Source organism: Tigriopus californicus, chromosome 4 (genome assembly GCF_007210705.1).
Source record: "Tigriopus californicus strain San Diego chromosome 4, Tcal_SD_v2.1, whole genome shotgun sequence".
Lineage (NCBI taxonomy): Eukaryota > Metazoa > Arthropoda > Copepoda > Harpacticoida > Harpacticidae > Tigriopus > Tigriopus californicus.
In genome coordinates, this window is record NC_081443.1 from 7938760 (window position 1) to 7956260 (window position 17501).

At 43.2% G+C, this 17501-nt stretch overlaps 1 protein-coding gene across 4 annotated transcripts; it reads right to left on the minus strand.

Moving 5' to 3' along the window:
* Positions 1 to 441: 441 nt before the first annotated feature.
* On the minus strand, positions 442 to 15996 carry LOC131878939 (MEF2 transcription factor homolog). Of its 4 annotated transcripts, none has more exons than XM_059225100.1 (9): positions 15727 to 15996; positions 6601 to 7348; positions 4736 to 4939; positions 3734 to 3901; positions 3414 to 3637; positions 2540 to 2873; positions 1986 to 2149; positions 1636 to 1805; positions 442 to 1512 (listed from the first exon to the last, which is right to left on the minus strand). In XM_059225100.1, the coding sequence occupies exons 2-9, from the start codon at positions 6652 to 6654 to the stop codon at positions 1211 to 1213; spliced, it is 1620 nt and encodes a 539-aa protein (XP_059081083.1). In that variant the 5' UTR covers positions 6655 to 7348; positions 15727 to 15996; the 3' UTR covers positions 442 to 1210. The 4 variants fall into 4 exon arrangements, with proteins under 4 accessions (XP_059081083.1, XP_059081081.1, XP_059081084.1 ...); XM_059225098.1 differs by having other exon boundaries at positions 1600 to 1805; positions 15727 to 15983; XM_059225101.1 differs by having other exon boundaries at positions 1600 to 1805; positions 2648 to 2873; positions 15727 to 15979.
* Positions 15997 to 17501: the final 1505 nt, after the last annotated feature.

Sequence of the window (17501 nt, forward strand, 5' to 3'; positions counted from 1 at the left end):
GGATGTGTTATGTATTTTCACTGGTTTCTAAAATATGATTCACATCAAATTTGTTTTCCATTAAAGCAACATTAGATGACACTAGAGTGGGTTATATTGGCTATTCGACAATAATAAGAGTATATAGGTAGATATTTCACTAGTTGGGATCAAGGGAGCAGGCTGGCCACGACGCCGTTCCTCGTCGTTTTGTACGTAAAATGGACTTTCCATAGTCTTCACAATGTGTAGCACCAAATAATCTATGTGACTTTTCCGAACATGTACCTACATGCATCCGTTTCCCAAATGAAGGGATGATAGATACATGGGCCTTTTAACATTTGTCAGTCAAGGGATTTGTGGACGCCGCTACATCCATAGAGGACGAATTGTCATTGAGATCAATGAACGATTTTGTCACTGGGGAAAATATCTATGGCACACATGTTTTACTCCGAAGGGTGAGATCTTGCTTAAAGCGACAGACAAACGAATAGATAGGTTGATATCTGGGCCTCCAGAAGGGCATTTCTTGTGCCAAAATGCTCAGAGTCTCTTACAAAGAAGGATGCAATTAAGAAAATGCCACTTTTGAGTAGCCAGTCAGGTTAAAAACAAGGAGTATTAAATTCAACAAGGGATTGGAACCTAAAAAAGAAGGTAGTGACATAAACCATGTTGGTTCAAAAAACGCTATTCAAGTAGATGGGGATGAATAAGTTAAGGTCAAAAATATAGTGATAATGGAGTCGTTCAACCCTGGAGAGACGGCAAAAACAGGCAGCGAAGGTTGGAAACGAGTTATTTTAGATATGAAATTACAAGGATTGTGCGGGACGTACTGGTGAACACCAATATCTAACACTGAATTGATCAACACTCTTCCACCTCAAAGGCCAAATTAAGAGGTCTCCTGTCTTCACATTCACTGTCTTTTTAGCAAGTCAGCCGACCACGCTTGGAGAGAGTTCAGAGTGAGACAAATCGCTCTCCACATACAGCCTCTAATCATCACATTGCTCTTGCTCGCTTCTACAGTTGACTAGTTGAATCACTTGAAGGGTACGTCGTTGAGGTGCTCTCCGATTATCTTGGACTGTTCTTGGCATTCTATCTCATTGCCAGAGATCCATCACGTGCCAGTCTCAGAAACGGGAACGGAGGAGATGTTGACAACTTGCATACATGTACTTCTCGTACGAGAGAACCATCATTCACCCGAAAGGCTTCACGATCCTCCCCAATTGTTGTCCAATCTCTGTCGTTTATGCAATGGAGAGTGGCCTCCGTAGTTCACTTGGTGAATGGGAGAATGGTGTTGCACCATCAGGGGTGAATGTTGTTGGTGTGACTGGTGTTGTTGCTGATGGTGATGATGGTGTTGTTGATGCTGTTGTTGTTGTTGCTGATGATGAAGATGCTGTTGTTGCTGAAGTTGTTGCAAATCACTAGGACTATGATGGCCGTGTTGTTGAGACTGAGATGATAAAGGAGACAGGCGTGCCGAAGGATGAACTGGACTTGTGTGACCTAAGGATCGAGATTGAATAGACGTTTCAATACAAGTGGCCTCGGGTTTTGGGGTTACCTATGTAGCTAGTAATTGATTGACCCTACCTGATCCTCCTAAATTATGCCTGGGTGACAACAGACCTTGATGGTGTATGGGCGTGCCACTGGTTATAGAGTGGGCGCTAGAGGGGCGTGGTTGACTACTGTGGTGCATGTGATCAGGGCGAGGTGACATGGGTTCAGCTTTCACGCAAAGAAGACCCTCGGATTGATGAGTGGGAGAGCTCGTAGATATACTAAGCTGAGGTATTCTGAAACGAGAGGAAACCACTTCAAATTGTTTTCATTACAATTACTTACATATACAGTATATGAGTTGCTAGGAATGACTGACAAGCAATTTTCTGGAGTTTTCAAATTTCTCGACATGGCTAAGAAGGTATGGCATTGCAAAAGAAACCACAATAACTTATGATCATCCGTCTACTCACATGTGGTTCATGGCCACAGAGGTGGTTTGCACACTGAGTGAATTGTTGAGATTATTATTCCCGTGATGGCCATTGTTCCATTGTTGTTGAAGCGAATTGAGATTGAGATCACCAGAGAGAGTCGAGAGGTCTTGGCCAGAAAAGGCATAATTGACCAGATTGGCCTGGAACGGGAAAACAATGACACGGTCATTTCAAACGTCAATACGAAAAATAAACATGTTGTTGGCGTATGTTATCGTGAACCAAAAGTCGACAATTCCCAGAATCGCACGCGGATTACTAGACATTAGCTCCTACAAGAGGGTACAAGATTATCCCTTTCAAAACGAGAGATGGAAAAACGAGGGAGGGATGGCCAGAGAAGGAGATTAATAATGAAGGGTAATGATGAATTCCACCGAAGTAGATGGATTAATTCGGAATGTAAGTCTCCGCCACACGGCATGCCATAATTGGTTAATTAATGGCTGAGCACGCTGTCATTTGCGTTTCAACCCCAAGACCAAGGTCGGCGTCATCTTTGGCATTTTCATGACCCCCATGGGACTTACTTCACTTCGCCCCCCCTTGTTGTGGCCGTTGCTGGTCTCTTGGGGAAGTTGCGAGTCTAACAAAAGGCCGCTTGTTATGGGAATTACCACCCTTAAGTTTGCTCTCACATGATTCGGCGACGAGTTGAGAGGAACCAAATCCTTCTTCAAAGCACTCCCGTGGTTATTCGGAGAAACTTGGGCTTCCTGTCGTCGTTGATGTTGCTGTTGCTGTTGTTGTGGTTGTGATTGTTGTTGCAAAAGCCCCGATGAGGGCGACTGAGGTATGGGAGAAGGGGATTGGCCTGGATGATTTGGATGGAAACCATTTTGGGTTGCAGGGATATCCAAGAGACTGAAATACACATGAAGAAATAAGCAGACTTGTTCATGGCTCATGCTTCAATGCTTCTTTTACTATTGGGTGATTGAAATTTGATTTGGTCTCGGTTTTCAAAGGTGCACCGACCGACCAACCGAACAGTAATTGATATTATAATGAAGCTCTCCTCTCGTGTTTGACGTCAATTATGATCAAGGAGAATATAATCCACACTTTGTATGCTAATAATCTCATCCCTTCTTAGTCTCTTCCAACACTTTGGCCATAGTACCACGTTGGAGTGTGCCTTGGAACAAAAAAAAAGACCACCCATCACCTCAATGGCTCACAGAGACCTCTATATCGCCAAGCACCCTTATCCTTCAATTACTGGGATTTTTCCCCACGTGACGTGACGTGCGGTGTGATGTGGTGTATATGAATGCTTTCGAGCCAAGTTCATGAGCCCTTCCATTGTGAAGGACTTTTCTCAGAGGCAATGCTCATTGATCAATGATCACACCCCAGACTCGGGGCTGATTGGACGATGAGTGAGTGGTGCGTGGTACTTACCCATTCCCCGAACTGGGCCGTGGGCTCGTGGAGGCGGATGGGTGTGGACTGAGTAATTGGAGTGTGGGTGTGGTGGCTGCCGATGGGTGTCCAGTATTTTCCGAATTGTTGGCACTACTCGGTCCATTGGAAGAGGCGGTAGAGGCTGCTGCAGCCACGGCAGCAAATTGTTGAGCATTGACAGGCACACTGACAGGCATAGAAAAGTTTTGGTTCGCAAGCGTCTAGGGAGTACGGAATGGAGGATCGCTCAATTGATAAGTCAATACATCATGTACAGTTAAGGTAAGATGAGGGAGCACAAACTCCATTAGCCATACCCGATTCCCGTTGATATGGTTCCGATGCATCATTATTTGGAACTCCTCATCGATTTTGTTGTATTTGGCCTCCGTCCTTGGAGTAAGAGTGGTCTCAATCTCGCCATCTGAATCACCGCCATCTGGACTGCCCGGGTTTCCTCCCTTGTGCTCCTTCTTGTTTAAGGCCTAACCAGAGAGGAAAGAAGCGAAGCGAAAATTTTGAGACCAATGAATCTCATGGGAGACAAAAAGTCATGGCTAATTAACATGGTGGGGAGAAAGGCCGTACGAGCATAGCAAGAGATGAAAGAAGAGACCTTGACGAAGACCGTAAAGGAAATCGAGCTTTCCAAGACACTATTCCACTCTATGTTGGACCACTCTCAAGCTTATCGTATAGGTGTGGTGGTAAACGTATAAAACTGCAGTATATTACTAATGTACATTAAGTAGTTCTCAATTATCAATAGGGAATGGAGGATCAGACATTGGCCTTCTTTGGAATGAACGCCGGTGCTGATGAGGCAGGGATTCCTGACTCCCTGACATTTCAGAAAGACCGGCCTTATCTAATGATTAAGACAGGCACAGTCACACGTTTATCAACCTGTCCAAACCACACTGACATCATCAACCAAGAAGATATGCGATGGATCAGGTAAGGTGAACTACTACGCAATGTAAATCTTGTGACCTTTCCAAGGGTTGCCAGCTTTCAACTACTAAATCTGCTACATCAACGTCAAAATGAACTGAAGACAAAGAAGATGCTTTCTCCTTCATGCTGAACGTGGAATAATGTTTTGAGACGAAGGCGAAGAGTAACCTTAAATGGTATTGCATTCTGAAACAAGAACTTTGAAACAACTCCAAAATTGCACAAGATTACGACTGGGAAATGCTCAACGGTAAGTTTAATTTACTCTTCTGAACAATCGCAAAACAAATCTGAGACGATGATTGTCGTTTAGTCAAAGCCAGAACGTAGAGAAAGATTAGCCCTTCCCACATCTTACTTACATCAATAATATTTTTGTTGGTGAGAGACTCGTGTGGTTCGTTGTATTCCGTGTACTTGAGGAGCACCTTGTCCATATCCGTTGAGGCATACTGATACAATTTGTTCGATGAGCTGAAGATGATCAAAGCGATTTCACAATCACAGAGAACACTCAGTTCATAAGCTTTCTTCATCACGCCAAACTTCCGTTTGTTGAAGGTCACCTAAAAAAGACATGCGTTACTAAAATTAAACGCGGACCGGAAGAATTAGTTGGCAAAGCCAGGGTATTCGAGGTACACGTCCGCCAAATACAGTACTTACGATACATCTATACTTATTTTTGGAACTACCAACAAGTCTCAAAGCAAGACGGATTGTCCCAATTTCAAGTAAAGAATAAATTAAACGGAAGGTGAAAGAATTATCACATGAATCGTATGCACCGTACACCTGTACACCAGATTAGTTATCCAATCAATATTGTTCATCACAATAAAATCAGAAAAAGGAAGCTATATCAAAAATGATTCGTCGTATTCCAGTGTTGAATGAGTATATCAAAAGGGAAGTCCACAACGACAAAGCATTCCCGACTTTGGAATGTCGACGCTCGTTTCTCGTTGATTGCCATGTTCCCCCAAAGCAATGTGGTCGTGGACCCGTGGTCTTGACAAAAATCTTCGTCATAGGCAAAGGCTAGAGTTGCATTGTTCCATTCTAATGAGAATTGGGCATTCAGGGAGATTTTCCACCAAGCTATTTGAATCCGGCTTGTTTTCGGAAATTGACGTTGGCAGCGTCTCTTGTGGCTACGTTTATGGAGATTGCCAGTAAAGGATGCATTTTGTGACGCAAATGGCAAAGAAGGACACTAATCGCATTGTCATCGCCTCAGCATTGTTCAGTGGCCTGGCTGCCTTAGCGTTGCTCTCAAGGGGCTAAATCGAACAAATCGAACATGAAGTGCTAGACGGGAGAAGTCTGAACTCAATGTATTATTGAAGATCCGATAACCTCTCTCTTAGCGGAAACCACCAGGGGGAATGTGGGACAAGACATTTTTGGAACCCGTTTAAAACTAATAACTGTCTTTAAAGAAGAAATAACTAGTTCTACACTTGTGTGCACCTGTATCTCATAATCACGAAAGTGTGCAGCAAGAAGTCTAATTTGTCAATTTGCCAGAATTGAGGCCAATCAAGTAAGAGCCTAAAATATCCTTGGGAATGTTCACCCAAAATCAGCCAGAACATGGACCAACTTGAAACAAAAAAACAATATGTTGAACTTGAGATACTATTTGAAGAGAAAGGTCAAACACTCCCATCGGACTTGAGATTGTACATGAGCTTTTTTCCCCGTGGCTGTCTTCGCCATTCTAAAATTACTGGTAAAATGTCACGTTAACCAGGAAAACAAGAGCACTGGCAAACCATGTAGTTTATATACTTATTAAGCAGACATTTCACGAAAATTTCACGTGTGTATCTGAACGATACCTGACTTTCAGTTAAATTTGTCGAAAACCTGGTTTGGTCCTCGTATTCGTATGTTTTGAGGCTGATCCCTTGCATTATTAAGCATTTCTAGCAACAATCGAAAGAGGGACAAAAAGACATTCATCGAATTCTCATCGATTATCCCTCACACTCAAACGACCTCAAGTCTAGGTGGATTAAAATAATCATCCCAAGTTTGGCAATAATCCCTTCTCCTCTGAACAATCTTTGTCCCATGAGGCCTGTGACATCAATCGAAATTTCATGAGCCCTACAGGTACTGTGTTCCACAGGATCACGAACCAATTTGCTCTCAGTTCAATGACTAAGATGGTTTGCACTTGATTCATTCACGAAGGGATAACGGTTGTCATGGTTCTTACCTGCCGATTTCTTTCGTCCGTAATTCTAGAGATCTGGATCTTTTTCCGCCCCATGATGATTGCTGGAGGAATGCTCACAAAGTCAGGTGTGAGAGCTGTGCTCACTCTTAAATGTTATCGTTTTCCACTGGTAGTACGGCTTTCACTTTGGACAGGGATGGGATCACCTCCTACATGGTTTTCTGGCCATTTCTTGCCACTCTTCGGCTTAGACTTTGAGCTCGAGGAGGGAAACACGAAGAAGGAACATGAGGCAGATCCATTTGTCCTTCGGAATTTCTTGTCTCATTGCTGAGTGTCATTTTCTTTTCAAGCCTTCAAGTGTTCTGCTGCCACTAAGAGGAGACCTTTTTGTGTAACCGAGTGGATGGATCAGTGGAAGCAGGCGAACCAACGGGGATGGATAGACGGATGGATGGGTGGATGGATGGTTGATAGGTGGATCTTTCCTATGTACTTGAGCGCAGTAAGGAGGGACTCTTGACGCCAGAGTGGAGTGCACTGTGGTGTAGAGCAAAGGTTCCCGGGGGATGTACGTGAGTGAGTGTGAGGCTCAAAACGACTTGCTACGTCCGAAAAATGAATGTTCTCTCTTCTAAAGAATCCTCTTTTGTTGGGATCGGCTTTCTCTCCCAATCAGCAGGTCTTCTTCTTGTTCGTTCTCTTGTCTGAGGAGGCTACAAACTAATATGGATTACAATAATGTTTATACCACGGTCCACCAGACAAAACCAAATACGGAGTGTGCCTGGAACGAAGAAAAAGGGGGAAATGGATGACCAAGAGGGTTGATGACATGGCACAACTACGTGAACGATTTCTTATGCATGTGTTCTAGAGATTATCCAGGGATTACTGGCAAACCAATCTTACCCAGATACCATGATGCTCTTCGTCATCAACAACAATAACAACAACAATAGCACCAATAGCAGCAAGGGTTTATAATCCAATTGGCAAGAAATCCAGAGATAGATCTGCAATGGATACCATTCCCCGGGCTGAAGTGGAAGTGTTCCATGTCATTACGACCCGAAATTAGACATGAATACCTAATGCACTAATGGATGACCTACATAGTGGTAACTATTATTCACCACACGCAACAAGTGGACTTGTTACTTATTTGAAGCAAAACAGATCCCAATCTGGTTCCTGTTAATGAAACTGTCCCGTAATCCAGGACAACCCTTCCATTCTCGAAGAGTAACAATAACCATCTTCTCTCGTGGTTAGAAATTGGTATTGTCAACGTACAACAACAGAGGTTGACCAGTACTTTTCGCCTAATTACCATAACACTACACAGATAGAAATCAAATTCAAAGGTAAATTCCTGGAAGAACTGTTTCTTCTAAAATTCACGACTTGCGTGTTCCAATCATACGAAAGGCGTAAAAACGTTCACGATCTAACTTGCATAATATTCATGATCTTCAAATCAGGAATAAAGCGTGCAGGAAAAGAAATGCCTTAAGTTAACTCGCGGTATGTGAGTACGGAATAGCAAATAAGAAGGTACTGAATATACGAAATGTCCCTATTAAACGTGGCCTCCCATAGCAAAGTACCTCCTCTAATGATATTTATAAAAGGTGTGTGTACAAAACAGCTAATTCAGGAAACAAATACCTGACAAGAGCACGAATGACAATCTAGACCCGCCTCTTTCTCAACTCAGGAAAAATTCTCGAATACGCACATCATCAAATATTCTAATATTTTATAAATATGTCAACAGGCACCAAGTTAAGTGTTGTACCTATATCTACCTTTTTCACCTTTATGGCGTATAAAAAGGCAAAACACGTGTTTGCATTTCCGGACCAAACCGAGTAATGTCATTATGAAATAAAATAGATATTTTCACTAGAAATCTTCAAGTAATGATACAAAGACCATAAGGTTGACCCGGGCCTTGCTTTATCACTGAGAGCTCTAACGCGTTCATCAATATTTTTGGAAACGCACGTCTTATAATCCAGTCTGAAAACAAACATTCTGCGCTTGTCTTGTCGACATTGAGAGATTGAATATCCAGGCCCCGTTGACTGAACTCTACTGTGCTTAGCCCATCATATGACTCAAGAAGATTGGATTGACAAGAGGCCACGAACTTTGGTTGGCTCGACCCTATGTACAAGAAAGTGGTCAGATCAAATTCCTGATACCCGTCAGCTTTACTTCAGCCCGCTCCGTACATAACAGATATATCTCTTGCGGCATTCTAAAGCAATACAATCGTGCTCATTGCTCAGTTGAGGACGTTAGGGATCGTCTACTGTAATGCACGGTACACAGAGCGTTGAGAAGTGGTTTGAACTCACTTGTTCTGTGCTTAATGTATGCAGTAAGTCTGATTTCTGATAACATTGACGTGCCTGTGCCGTGCTTTTGAAAAAGAAAACCATTCGAGACTCACAAGTGCAGTCTGCATTTTAATTGACTTTTTCCTCGATTGGGCAGCTCAAAACCTTCCTTTTTAGTCTTGAAGGGTGGATGACAAGAGATTTACTACTCCCAAGCACACCCGATTGTACACCCGAAAATTGGCAACAAGCCTGACTTGCTTTCTCTAAAACTACACGAGACAATCAAACAAATTGGGCGAATGCCTCCCCTACCCTGCCAAAGTGCCTCCTCATTGAGGTCTCATCCCGTTTAAAGTTCGTGTTTTCACCCCAAAAATCGAGCATGATTGAACGATTTCGCATCAGCGCTAATTTGCCGCTCGAACGCACAGGTTGTCATATGAATGACATATTTTGATATTAAAAATAGCATTACTTGGACAAAAATAGCTCTTACCTGGTGCAGAGAGAACCTCAAATGTGTGAAAGACACACCGCTAAACACAAGAAGTGGAGGAAGGTGAGCAGTAGCACGAGTACTAGTGCGATTTACGTGAAGGCTTACTGTTCGTCGTAAGCAAAGCATGCAAACATCGAGAAAAGCAGAGCCTACGACGAAACGAACGAACGAACGAACGAACGGAGGCACGCACGTAAAGAAACGAAGCACCAACGAGCGACCAGGAAGAGCAAGAGAAACACATCCCCACACACCGAGAAGGGGGAGGAGGCCGTTGCATTGGTAAGTGCATGCAGCGTGGAAGGCCATGAGGACCGAGGACGGCCGAGGCCACCCAACAGACACCTCCAAACACACGCCAACGAAATACCCATAGGAAGAAAGAGAGAACGCCAGTCATGTGCGCCTTGTACGTACATAAACTGCTGCATAGAGAGAAGGAATACCTAAAGGCCAGCTTGGCTTACAAGCTCACCAAAGATCGCCTGTTGCCCTCTGGTAGTACAGAGAAGTCTTCCTTGGACGGACCGTGGAGCAGCCATTTCCCGGCTCAGCAGAACAGGGTGCTTGTGTGCTGAACAAGAAGTTCACGGCATGGATGTGGCAATAGAACGAAAAGCACGCCATGGGTAGCGGAACCGACCGACTCGAAGTCAAATCCATGTGGCCGAGTTCCAAAGGCCAAGGAACTAGGAAGAGGTAAAGACCTCCACAGACACTCATAACAACAGCAACAACAACAGCAACAACTACAATAACAGCATCAGAGAGAACGAGTGAAAGAGAGAGAGGGTGAGGAATGGGGCAAGCACGTAAAGGTGATCCACGATCCACCGATCCACGTCGCTTTCTCCAAAGCTTCTTCAAGCGATGAGGAGACAACACATTTTTCCCTCATGGACTAGCTTCACACACATCCACTCGTACACACATACCCCTCCCCTCTGTCTCTCTCGCTCTTCCTCGTATTGTGATAATGTGACATACAGCCATATTCAGCATGTAAGGTAGTTGTGATAGGCCACACGGAAGGTCTAAGATTCTGGGTTAGTACACAGGGAACGCTTTGTCGCGCATCGAACTTCTGAGACATGGTTATGAATGAATCTTGGATATGAATGAATGCGATATGAGCTAGATATGCAGTAGTATGTATGTCTTCCGTATTTAGAGCCAACTTATGATTGAGAGGAAAAGTACATTGATTGCAAAAGGATTCAGTTCGATTACTTTCATGCATTTCGATCAAGCACTAAAAATGACCAATCTGTTCAATACATGTTATTAAAACAACCATGATAACCTTGAAATATAGATCTTGTTTCTTTTTTATCCTCGGGGCTGAGCACAATTAAAGAAGGACTTTTAATAACACAAACTTGGAGATTCGTAACATTGTTGCGCATCACTTGGATTTGATTTCCGGTTTACTTAGTGGGGAATCAACCCAAATTAGTTGGGCCTGTCACAATAAGTAAACAATCATCTTGAAAGCTTCGTGTTCGTGACAATGAACAAATATTATCAAGAATTCAAGTGCATATGAGTACTAATATTTGGAATCAGGAAACATGCTTTTGGGTTGAGTGTTTCTTGGAAGAAGTAACAGAACACTTATTCAAAGGTTGTAAGTAACAAGGGCGCTTCTCTTCACAACCAACCCTTGTCCTTGGTCTCCTATTGAAGACTCAAGAGAGGCCAACACAATGGCCAACAGAGCGTGAACAAACAACTGCATGTTGGTCCAAGACATGAGCAGCTTTTTCCATGGGAGCTTTTATCTTTACTCTATGTAGTAACCATGAAATGTCTCGGGGCTCTGAACATTAATTCTAAATGTTACTATGGATAGAGCCCGACTTCGAATCCATTCATTTTGGATTCGAATTCCCATGATTAGGGGGTGTCAAAACTAGCTCAAAAGTACTTGCTTCCCCTAACAAGTGATAGCTATTCCAATATCCAATATTTGTCTGGGACGGCCAAAAAGAAAACGTTCTCCCAGAATCCAAAACCGAACCTTAGACATAACAATGCGAGCTTTCAAGTCGGCTATTTCTTTCCCCCGGGGAGAATGCACTCTCAAGTCGCAACGCATTTGGCCTTGAATTTAAGAAAGGGGCTCCCTATTGCCACCAGTTGGTTGCGTCGACTGTTCGTATCTGCAGGCCTCTTGACCTTGAATCGAAGGTTTCTCGAGCTTGGTCATGACTGTTCCCTTGGTTAACACAGTTGTACTCAGAGTAGTGCTGTTTCCCAGTTACAAGCTACGTGTGTGTGTGGTAGAAGGTAGGTAGGTAGGTAGGGAGTAGTAGTGGCATGGGCATTCAGTAACAATAGTCGTAATACGTAGTAATCCTCGTCGGTCGCAGTTTGTTCAAAGCAAGAATTTCCACTTGGGAGTCTGAATAGACCTTGGAGACCTTGGACCAACCGAAGTCGGTGTGCTCACCAATTGATTGTACTAGCTTCAGGTCATTGTATGGACGGAACGCATTGATCAATTAATCCGATGGGAGCTGGCGGCTCTAACGAGGATCATTTATTTGACGAACGAAATCCTCATCAGATCGAGACCTTGTAATGTCAAAGATGACACGTTTGTCTTGCAGTTTCAGCTAAATTGAGACTCCAATGCAGATTGCAACTTTAGCTGTCATGTAGGTATCTCTCATCCCGTTGTGAATTGTAACACCAAGAAGGTGCCAGCCCAAAACTGAATGAAAGTGCATTGTGTTCATCCCATTTCGTCTTGGCCCCATGCTTCAAAATCCACACCTCGTTTTGGGGGTAAATACAAGTGTGGGCTGTATTTAGAACCAACCACAACTAAGAATTATGAGGATAAAAAGCAAAAAAAATAAAGAAGTAATTGGATTGTTTTTGGAAGAAAATATGTGGATAAGCAATAAAACTTTATCTCAAACTAAATCATTTTTTTACATTATTTGGATTGATTCGAAGAGAAAACATCTTTGCAGGCCATACCGGACATATCACTGATATTTCTACCGATCGAGCATTTGTATTGTAAAAATCTTTTCGAGAACCCCGACCCAGTCCAAAAATAAATCACGAAGACCATTCATTCACTAATCTTTCGATTTTGATCTTGATTATTATCAGGTCTTCAGTCGTTCCTCAATCAGAGTGACTAGTTTCAGTTCCCGGTCCTTTGGCCAAAGAGAAGAATTCGTTCCTTCACTATCCCCTTTCAAAAGATGGAAGCTTTTACTTGCTTCTTACAAAACATTACAAAATCAGCCCTTTTAGGGTTGACTACCTTTGTTCATATTTTCAATGATAAGGGCTTACCCACTCAGGCTACTTTTAAGGCCAAAGATAGCGGCCTCACGATTACAGTTGCATTTATTTGACATACATGATGAAAGAAGTTTCAAGTCCTAACACAGCAAATATAGCTTAACCAATATGAAATCAATAGGGCTAAGCAATTAGGAAAAAATGGAATAGATTGAGGCATCAAATTGAATTAGTAAACCATTTTTCCTAGACAAAAAAAAACTTACACATAGGTACTTTACATTTGTGCGGAAGATTGACAAGCAGCATCTTTCAAGTAGTCGTATTTGGACAAATTTTTGATAACCGTTCCAGGTCAACCCTACATTCAACGGCTAGCTCATTCTATCAACTCAAATGCGTTGGTAGACCAAATATCATGTCAAGTTTCAGTGGCAACAATTACACGAACTATAATCTTTCATTTTTATAGTACCATGGATTACATTCCGTGTAGCGGTTAGTAAAGCCCGTGAAAACCAAAACAGGAATGATCGATCCTTCATGATAAGCAAAGTTGATTTTTGGGTTTTTCTCATTCAAACATAGGGAATGAAACCTGATATAACAACACTACATCCTTGTAAGATGAATGCTGATAATCTTGTTCACCTCACCTCTGTCTTTCTCACCTTAAAAAAGCTCCATCAATAGTGCCTTCCATCCAAGATATCAAATTCGTAATAAAGAGAGCAGCGACGCTTTTGTGTCAGTGAGCACTAGTGGTCACGAAGGATGCAAATGCAGTTTATCTCAAATCGTAAGCAACTTCCTGCATTGACTACCGTCATCATCAACACCCTCTTCTGAATGATTGCTGAGTTGAAGGTAGATCTTAGTAGGCATGAATGAACCACTGGAATATGGACGAGGACGCTCTGGCCCAGAATTTTTATCTCCGATGCTAGTCACCTTATTGCGTTCTGCTTCAAATGACCCATGCCTCACGTCGGTTTAACTACGTTCTTTTTTATTTTAGAACAATCAACCAATTGGTTTCAAAAGTTATGTCCTCTATAACTAACCAAATTACTCATCACAGAATGGCAGAGTTAGCCTCTCCATATGGACAATTACAACAAGAGGTCTAGCTCGTTCAGTGTGTGCCCTCCTGTGTTTCGTGCATTGAAAGGGTATAACTATTGAATCAACTGTTTGATTGAGCTGAAATCTGACCAAAAATGATTATAACGACGCGGGGCAATTCTCATTGGGAGAAGGACGAGAAGGACGAGAAGGACGAGAAGGACGCAGTCTTCACTCAAACCGAATACGTATATTTTCGACCTTAACGTTCCCTTTCATATGCCAGTGGTTCTTACAAACGCACGGCCATAATAAAAAGGAAAGACGCGATTGCGAATGATCCAGAAGTTCGTTCCAGGGGCGTGGGTGGGAATGCCTTCAACGTCAAGTTCATGCCAAGCTATGACTTTGATCTCGCTTGATTTATTCTTTCATTCAATCGCCTGATCTCATAATCAATCAAAGACAAAGAGCATTATCGTGTAACAGTTGTTCGTCTGATGAGTTCCACATGGAACAAACTCGACCTCTGATACAATTCCGAAACATGCCCAAAGCCAGGAACAAATGAGGACCCCTCATCGTAGAAGAATTCCAGAGAATCACTCTCCAAGGAAAAGCTTTGGCTTTGATGTGACACAGCAAGCGAGACTTGGAGAAAACAATCATTGGGAACAAGATCGATCTCCAGGATTCATCTACTCCATTCCACTCATTCCACCGGTCCTCGAGATTAAGAGGTTGGGTGAAAATGTCATTGAGTGGCAATCCTCCGTAGAATCTCACAGACCTCTCAAATTCCAGAGGCTCTAAGTTTACTCTTGGATCCTGAAGCGTGACACACTTCATGAACAGATTTGACGAATTCTCTCTACGGTTCTCATAAACAAGGATGTGTGTGTGTGTGTCGTGCGTTGAAATGGAGAAACATTAGGACAATCATGACAGGTAGCACGGAATCTTTGACGTAAAACCGTTCGACTAAGCGGGAAACCCAAGCAAGAGATAAACGAGATACGGCACAAGTAGTTGTTGGGAATTGCAAGTTTGCAAGACGACGCGGTCATATTTGGAATACGCAGACAAACGTACAACGTAAATAACGTAAATGATCTAGCCACTCGCACCCATTCGATGCCTTTAGTTTATATTTGCAAATCAACAGACAGTCCAAGTACGTACGTAAATCTGTCATCAAGTCTGTCTACTTGGCTCAAAGTTTGAGCGCTTGCTGTCACATGAAGATGAACAAGTTTGATGACGAGAAGGCAACGTGTACTCACTCTCATAGTTCGTAGATTGAAACCCGAATCTTGATGTTGCTTCAATAGTTACCCATATTGAAGCAAGTTGCAAGTACTAAGAAGTAATACCCACAACCAGAGCCCGCAAAGCATTGATGTATGTCTGGCTGCCATGAACAGTTGTCAAGGTCAACCGCCAGCTGCTATGAAATCAAGGTTGGGGGTCTGACATCAAGGTCCCTTCCTTTCTCCAACCACGTTGCTCGCTTGGGTGCCATTAATTTTGGTACGGATCGCACCATTACCGTCAATCTTTCTCTTTGCTCTTTCCTAAAGTCTACATAAATTACGCTCACACTGTCGCACAAGGCTTGGACATGTCAAGCAAAGGGTATGTTCCACAGAAATCCGGTCAAAACCTGGAGGTTTACTAGGATTCCAGGATCGCTTTCTAATTAACCGCCTGCCATTGGTCTGACGAGCATTGAAGTAGTAAGTATCTACGTCGTGCCCTTTCCATTTAAGCTCAGGCTCAGGAAGAAATAGCTGAGGAAGACGAAGAAGCTCTCTTCCGACAGCTTTTTTTTTCGCTCCGTGTGCCATGGAACTACTAAAACTTCATGAGAGATTCCTTTCCTCCTTTTTTGCGTAATATCCCTTTGATCTGGGTCTGGGCGGTCAACCCGGAAATACCGCCGTTTGTTGCCGGCCACATTTTGAAAAGTGCTAAAAATAGACTCACCTCAATGTATTTGTCTATTTTTGGATCCTCAAGGTTTTGTTGCACTGTTTCACTCTAGTGGGAGCCAGCGACTTGAACTGTCGTAGTCGTTGAAGTCTGGCGTGCTGCTGCCCTTTCGCTCGTTCTCAGGCTACAGCTCTCCAGTCCATCCATCCCCTCGTCGACACACAACACGAGCGGCTTGTTCCCCGATGAAGATCTCCATGCTGCAGTCCTTGTCTCGACTCGATGGATGAGAAAGACACTCGCCCAGCAGAGTCCAACAACGACCCAGACAGGGGCACACTCGGTACACGCGGCACACTCTACCAGAACCGAGGCGGTGTGGAGGTTGTCGGGCCTAGACCGAGGACGAACACTGCTCCCCCTTGCCGTTCCTCAAGGCCGCCTTACTCACGTATGTGTATTACAAGAAGGTCTCCAAGAGGGCTGGCAATGAGAGAGAGAGAAGGAGAGAGCGGATGAGGCCTCTCTGTCACTCTCCACCCACAAGCCTGGAGGCCAACGGGCATTCATCGACTGCTTCTCGTTTCGACTCAAACTAGAATGGTGCTCTTACGGCAAAAGTGTACGAAAGAATACGAAGGCATGGACGACGGACTCGAATATTCCGGCGGAGAGGCCTTATATTTTGGTTAGGCTAGGCTAGGTGTGAGTGTACAACTCATCCTGGAGACGGTGGTGGTGGTGGCGGTGGTGATGATGATTATGATGGTGAGATGATAGGCGGTTCAATGGGCGAGCCTTGGGTCGAGGGTGACGTCACCCCGCTTTGACACCACCTGGACGTTCGTTCGCTCGACTAACCAAGCTCAGGACAGAGACCGCGGCGCTCGCGGACGCAAATTGTTGCACATCTGTTTGTCAATTGTACATAATTCGGCACAAATATTTGTTCACACTATTTTAGAGACCAGTCGCCAGTAGGAGGACGGTAAAGGCACGACTATGACATGCTTTGCTCCCGTAAACGAGTTCAATTTCAGGTGATTATCGCAAAAATAGAGCTAGCTAGGTACGTACATATCTACATATGACTAACCGTTCAAGTATGTTGGGTTCATGAAGAGGTGATTGAATGAAGATGAAATGCTGTTCTAGCTATTCTTGTTGTAAGAAACATGCCGCATGTGTTATCTGAAAGCGATGAATGGATCCTCAATGTACATTTCTTACGGCCAAGCAATCACAAGCAAATGTTAACCATCAACGAATAATTGTACTTGGAAGGGGACTGCCAAATACGAAGAGGCAATCGGAAAGCGTCGATTTGAGAATCAACGCAACCTAGCGTTTATCGCACCTTGTTCTAAATTTAAGGCAAGAGGGAAAAGTAATCAAAAGACAAGTGATGATTTCTTAATGACTACGTTTCCCATTGAGTGTAGGAGATGCTACAATAAAGTGCTAGGTGTTGTACTATTGCGAAAGTTGAGCTCTTCTCCCAACATGCAAAATGGTATCTTTTATGCAATTTAAGAAAATCACTCTTCTAACAACTTTTGTATTTTGACTGGTCCTCAGGGATCACAATTAAATGAAAAAATGTAGACTAAATTTAGGAGCTGAAATGGACATAGACATCTTAAAAGTTCAACTAAGGTCTAAAATCTGGAGAAATATTGATCAAACTTATTGATATTCATGGTCAATTAAAATCTTGTTTGGGTATATTTTTCAACGTGTGCCGATCAATCATTCATTCTCCATCACATAATAACAACAAATTCCCTTTTTCGTATATTCCCTTATTTTGTATTCAAAGCTACAAGTGT

What these genes read in the sequence shown, in the direction of transcription:
- LOC131878939 (XM_059225098.1), bottom strand. Translation starts at nt 6,654, where the DNA reads ATGGGGCGGAAAAAGATCCAGATCTCTAGAATTACGGACGAAAGAAAT. An exon ending in CCAACAAAAATATTATTGAT is followed by an intron (nt 3,902 to 4,735) that starts GTAAGTAAGATG and finishes CTCTCTGGTTAG; the next exon opens with GCCTTAAACAAGAAGGAGCA. An exon ending in ACCATATCAACGGGAATCGG is followed by an intron (nt 3,638 to 3,733) that starts GTATGGCTAATG and finishes CGTACTCCCTAG; the next exon opens with ACGCTTGCGAACCAAAACTT.